The 6,638-nt window shown below is 38.1% G+C and overlaps 1 protein-coding gene across 1 annotated transcript in view; it reads left to right on the top strand.

Annotated features, from left to right (window-relative positions):
- Positions 1–4,830: 4,830 nt before the first annotated feature.
- fndc7b (fibronectin type III domain containing 7b) overlaps positions 4,831–6,638 on the top strand; it is a 35,108-nt gene continuing 33,300 nt past the window's right edge. Inside the window, exons 1-5 of the mRNA XM_086269903.1 lie at positions 4,831–4,869; positions 4,959–4,977; positions 5,220–5,480; positions 5,599–5,859; positions 6,205–6,474. Coding sequence (XP_086126029.1) covers positions 4,831–4,869; positions 4,959–4,977; positions 5,220–5,480; positions 5,599–5,859; positions 6,205–6,474 — 850 coding nt within the window. The remainder of the gene's footprint in view (positions 4,870–4,958; positions 4,978–5,219; positions 5,481–5,598; positions 5,860–6,204; positions 6,475–6,638) is intronic.

Raw genomic sequence — 6,638 nt, 5'->3', positions numbered from 1 at the left:
AGTAAGTATCCAAAACATACAAGTTTCATTATATAATTATTCAAGGGATCTTATATCTGTTTTCACCCTTTATGCTTTTCATACAAGTTTCACACAAGACAGATACAAACTTTATAAGATTTATATATATCTTTTCCATATGGGAGCTGCACCTCTGCAGCTTTGCACGGCGCTCCTCCCAGAAACATTGGTTGCCATGGACTTTTTCATAGTGCAAGTTTCACTTGGCTGAAGTCTTTGAAATCACAAATGGCTCTGGTATTATGTTCAGCGTACTGTGAACAGTGCTGGTTATCAGTAAGGAAACTGTAACTCTCTGTAGGGAATAGTTGGCATTGAATAGTAAAACATGAGCCATGACTCTGGCAAAAGGCATTTTGTCGAGACATCTAGATCTTCGCAGCTTGTGTAACAAACACCAAATTGAGATGTATAATTTCCTTGCAAAAAGCACGCACATAATAAAAAAACCCACCACATTAACATTCATTTCTCAAAGCACTCAAAACATGAAGGGAAATTTTTTTCTGTGTGTCCTCAAACCTGTTGAGGCTTTCTCAACCTAGGCTAACTTCATGCCGTGATGGTGACCGTGAAACCATATTTTGTCACAGTATAACATTTCATCAGATTATGTCTCATGAGGTTAAAGAGACATTTAGTAGTCAGGGGAACCCTGAGTTCCAGTGCAGGGCTGCAAACAGGAAATTACTCAGGAATCATTCAAGTAATCATTACATTTGTGAGCTCCTGTAGATTCTTCTCCGTTTATAGGCGTTGCTCAGCTGACCTGTGCTGCTTCTGTGGCTTTGACATTTACTGCTCTTTGTGAATTTAACAAGCAGTTTTCCACGATGTATGGAAGCAGTTGTTACACGAGCCACCGTGGCAGTTTTCCAACCCTTTGTCAGTATAAAGCTAAAACTTGGCAACTGTTGCTAAAGACCATCTTCACTTTCAATTCTGCTCAACTGCAACCAAAGTCTTTCTAGAAACAAATCCTGCCACGTGGCAACCTTCTTAAAAAGCATCCCAGAACCTATTTAGGAACTTCTTTTATTTTCGCGTATGGATGTACTTAACATTTGAGTTTATTCTGTTAGTAAAGTAAAAGTGGTGTCAATGATTACAACAACTTTTCATCTAACTTCCACATCAGAAAGAACTACATTTTGGGTGTGGAAAAGTATGCCTCTCTCTTCTATATTGTTCATTAAAGTATGCCTTTGTGTCTTACTTTGTGCCAAACTGTGCCATTTCCTGTATTAGGTGCAGTGTAATTAAACTGTGGATGAATACCTGGAGAAAGTACCAGACTGAAAAACATATTTCCATAATGCTGTGAAACTTCCAACAGATGTCTGAACAATGGCCTTCATCATAGTAGGGCAGTGGTTCTATAGCTTCTTCTGCTATGTCCCTTCCATTGTGCAATTTACAAATAATTACATTTCATCCTTACAGGTTGTATTTATCAAGTTTATTTCTTTATTTATTACAAAAAGTCAACAGCTTTGATCACTTATTTTGCAGAAAATACTTGAACTCTACTCTAACTCAAATCCTTCAGTGATGAGAATTTTAAATGCATTATTCTAAGTTTCTTCTTTTGATTCACAGCATTTCTCCAGTATGCACATAGTTATGGTTAATTTCTTGTCAACATGTTCTTATGTTCTTGTTTTAGACATTATGCTTGACAAAAATGTAAAGAAATGTGATTATTATTTAAACATGAGTTGGTTAAGGTGCTGGGATGACATGTTAACACCTAGCAGTGAGCATAAGAACCTGACGTGAAAGAAAAATGAACTGTTATTGATTAACATAATAATTCATTATTATTATTGTTATCACCATCATACAGATATAACACGATAAATTATGAAAAAATGCAATTACGCACTAACTGAAATCAGTGTGAATTTTTTCTATATATTTTTATTTTAGCATGTGCATAACATCACTAATATAACCACTATTATATTGTCTAGGGTACACTGTATGTTATACTGAATAGATGATGATGACTACCTTAAACTCTAATATTACTTGATTAAAAGCAGCATTTCCTTCAACATCATCTGCACCATTTTCACTTATACTTCTTTCAACAAAGCAATGTCTCATTTTAATATGACTCACTTCACCAGATAGGTGGCTGCTTATTTGTGTAACCATAAAAAGTGAGGTTGGAAAACTGCAAAGTGCTCCTATAAACCATTACATTCACAGTAAAACTACAGTGTTTTGTACACTACTGCTCATGAAAGTGTTTTATATTGTAAAGAAATACTGTTATTTTCTGCAGAAGAAGCAGTGGCCTTCAGATTTGTAGAAACAGAGAAAATAAAATGTCTGTCTGAAAAAAGTTTTCCATTTTTCACATAATGTGTGTTTTAAAAATGTTAGCTAAACTGCAATAAAATGTTGGGGTTTACCATTTACCATTTCATGTTTTTACTCTGGTCATTCACCCTCCCTGCAGGAGACCTATGCCCACCAAATGTCAGGGCTCTGTGTGCGGGCAGGTGGAGAATGTGGATCCAAGTGCAGAACTCAAACACTAACTTGAAACTCAAAACCACAGCTTTATTGCTGGCACCAATAAAACAGAAACCAGACATGAACAGACTAACTGGACCACACAGGCAGGATCTGAGGGTACGACGCAATACCGAGCATGGGAAAACACAGGGCTTATATACACAGGGTAGTAACGGGGGAATCGGCAACAGGAGGGAGACACAGCTGGGAGAGATCAGGGCTAACGAGACAGGGGGAACAAAGCCGCACACACTAACATAAGACAAAGACTTTCACAATAAAACAGGAAACATGAATTACAACTCAGAGACACGGACTCAACACAGAGAGACAGAAAATGACACATGGAACTGAACTATACATGAAACCACAATTCCTAAAACATGGATAACAGAAATATGAAACTCTAATAATAATCATCACGACCACAACAAGAGAACAAGAAAACAATCCATGATGCAAAATTAAACCAAAACATCATAAACTCAAAATACTGGGTCCAACGGACCCAGAACCGTGACACCAAAAGAGCAAGCACCTAACTTTGAGACGCCCTAGGGAAATCAGAGATTGAATATATGTATCCTACCAAGCAGCTTTCATGCATAATATTGTCGCTGATTTGAATGCAGCTGTCATTAATTCACCTCTAGGTTCCTTACAGTGTAAAGCCAACTTTATATAAAGATGAGCGTAGCTGTTGTGATGTCAGAAGTTGCTTTGTGGGCTACTGTTTTGGAGTGAAGAGAAAAAACATTTCCAGCATCAGGCTGTAAACATGTTTATTTCTGTTCTAAAGTTGTGCATTTTAACATGGGCGTGAATTAGCATTGACTTGCTTTTAAACTGAAGTGGCCATTCAAGGATCTGCAGTTTTTGTTATCTGGTCAATGGATTCATTTTTAACCACTGGAGATCACCGCTTGGTGAGAAGCCAGAGGCAGAAACAACCCAACCCTTCTGTGTTGTAATGTCATTTTATGGAGGCCGATTTTTGGGAAGTTGCAACACAGGATCCTTAACACCGACCTGTAATATTGTATTCCTCAGGACAATATCACAGCTAAAATATCAAGATGTTCACATCATTTGTTCATAATTGCTCTTTTGCCTAAGAACATCTAAAGTTTCCTCACAGTATTCTAGCCCATATCCATTTTCACACTGACTTCCTTTTTTGTAATACACGAGGAGGAACCATAGGCCTTTATTCAAGTGTGACAAAGATCTTTTTCAGCCCAGCATGTAGCCTACATAATGTCAGCTCTGGGATTAAGATATCTAGGAAGAAATCAGCTTCACTTTTTGTTTGTACTAAACACCTGCAAAAATTCAGTTTATGAATTACTCAAGTTAGTAAATCTCTGTGCGTTAGGAAGTTCATCCCATCTAGATGAAGTCCCAGTTTACAAGTTTACATTCCTGACTTTAGTTTCAGGTGCATTTCTTTTCTTTGCTTAAGCAGCCCCTCCCAAGTTCAGGTCATTTACCGCGCTCTCATGTATTGTTTCTTGAAGAAAAAGAAACCACTAAATGAATAACGATGTGTAAACATTCAGTTACTTCGACAGAAAAGAAAAAAAACAACTGAACTAATGAATCAATCATGCTTGGGTTAATGAGCAGTAAGGCTTAATAGGTCAGTAACATTATGTCGCAAACTACGGCTCCAAATATTAGGTACGACAATGCTGTGTTAACATGTGACATATGACTTATGTGGATGAATTAATATTTTTTCTCTTGTGATTTAATAAACACGGCTGAACTGAGAGATCCTAAAACTAATCTTTTGTTTTCTGTAGTTTAAAAAACAGAAGACTTGCCACAATGTCATACAATAAATGAATTCTTATCAATGACTTTGAACAACAAAAAGACTGTTTGATATTGCAAATAATAAACACAACATAATAGATACTACAAATAGACAGCAAGGAAAATGCCTGGATCGAGGTTATGGCTGCTGATAGACTGAATAAGAGGAAAAAAGAGAGAGGAAGTGAGAGAGGGTGATGACCTTCCTGTCATCCTCATTTCAGGTAAACTCTCATCCATTTATCCATCCCGCCCTCCATCCCGCCCTCCATCCCTCCCTCATGCTGTGTTCCCAGGGCAGCTTATGCTGCCTGGGGCTGTTGGAGGGACAGCCTGTCCTCTATTTGAGGAATACTGATTGGTTCTCAGGCATACTGAGTTAAAGCTCAAAAGAATCCAGCACACCTTTTGCATTTGACTCCCTTGTATAGTAAAGTAATTTTAATCCCGCTCTCATTGTCAAAGATGGGATTGTTGGGAGCCATATGCTTTTCTTTAGCTTTGGTAAGTCTAACTCGGCTAAATATAACTTTTTATGTTAAAATCTATAAAACTGAAACAGTTGTATGATTTTTCATTGTTTTTATTTACAGATACTTCACATTGCAGAAGGTAAGAAAATGGAGACATTTGCGTGACTATGCAGGTCAAAAGAGCTATGTATTAGCATAATTTGGTCATTTTTAAACTTATGACCATGATAATGACTAGACTATAATAGAATAGAAAATATCATTAAAGCTCAAGATGTCACACTGGCTTCTGTTCAGTGTGACATATATGTGGCTGTATTATTTGTTGCTGTGCAACCTTTAATGTCAAAGTTTATTGCAGTGCATTTCCATTTCTTTCAGGATGCAACATCGTGTCAGCAAGTTCATCAAGTGCCTCATCAATTTTGGTAAAATGGAAGGAATATCCTGGAACAACAAACTATGTTTTGGACCTTCGGGAGAAAAACTCTCCACAGTCTGCACCAATTATAACGTCCATATCCGGATCCCAGACTGAGAGGAACATCTTTGGTCTAAAACCAGGAACTGAGTATAATGTGACTGTCAAAGCTTTTGTCTTCTTCAGTGTGGCGTGTGTTAATTCCACTCTGGCTTCCACAGGTAAGTCCAACATTTTTACAACAACACTGATTGATCATGATTGAGAATACTGTCATTTTTTATGTTGACTTCCTTTAGCAGTTTATGTGAAATAGTCTCGCCTGCTCTTTCCCACCAGTCCCTGACTCATCACAGATAGTTGAAGGGCAAGCACTATCAAGTACTTCAATCAAAGTAACATGGACAACAGTGCCTTCAGCACAGAAATACTATCTAGAGGTGTACTCTCAGACCACTGGAACCGTGATGAACTTTACATACACCAACACCACAGCTGTGGTAAGAAACCTGCAGCATTCCTCCAACTATGACTGCTATGTCTACACAGTTAACCAGGCAGGCCTGGGAAGCAGAAGCAAAGTGAAGACCATCACAACCTGTAAGTGACCAACTTCAATTAGAATGTAGAAGTGTTTTAGGGTGGATGGGTATTTTATAGTCGCTCTCTGAAAAACAGGTAACTCTTGCAAATGTTTGGTAAATTTAAAAAAGAGAACGTTCAAAGAAATCTCATGACTTTTTCAGGGGGACAGGAGCAGATATTCCAAAATAAATGCATAGAAAGTGAAAAATTACATTAAAGCTATGCATTTATAAATGGTAGCTTGACCCTTTTTAATCAAAGGTCTCTAAGAATTAGAAACTTGTGTAGAAAAAGTATTTCACTGATTTGTGTCAACTATTTAAGAGTATTCATATCTGAATAAATCCCACTCTCTTTCAGTGGTGCAGCCTCCAGTCGGTATTACTGCAACACAGACTAACCAGGTTACGGCAAGAATAACGTGGGAGCCTGTGAATAGGGTCCTTTTATACCATGTCAGGATTCGCAACCTAGATGATCCCAGCAGTCAACCCTCTTCATACAATGTCTCAGACACCAAGCTGGATGTTCAAGGCATCCTCCCATGCTCCACCTATCTGATATCAGTGTTCTCATACAGCATGTTCTTGGTGCCGAGCGAGCCCACGGACTACACATACACCACCAACAGTGAGTCTGCAGAGCCACACAATATCAATAACTTGGTGATTAGGATCTAGGTCAGCCATTCTCTCTGAAGCGTCCCTTTCAGACACTTAGAATATGATCCTCAAGGACAATTCAGATGTTCTGAAAACCTATTTGTTAGGTTAGGTGGAGGCTGATGGGAAAAG

The sequence above is a fragment of the Aulonocara sp. 'chitande type north' Nkhata Bay genome, linkage group LG17 (genome assembly GCF_057382095.1).
Source record: "Aulonocara sp. 'chitande type north' Nkhata Bay isolate Kocher_YH1m ecotype deep benthic linkage group LG17, A_spYH_male_GT1.1, whole genome shotgun sequence".
Classification (NCBI taxonomy): Eukaryota; Metazoa; Chordata; class Actinopteri; order Cichliformes; family Cichlidae; genus Aulonocara; species Aulonocara sp. 'chitande type north' Nkhata Bay.
The sequence above is the reverse complement of the archived record's forward strand: the minus strand, read 5'-3'. Positions and strand labels throughout refer to the sequence as shown.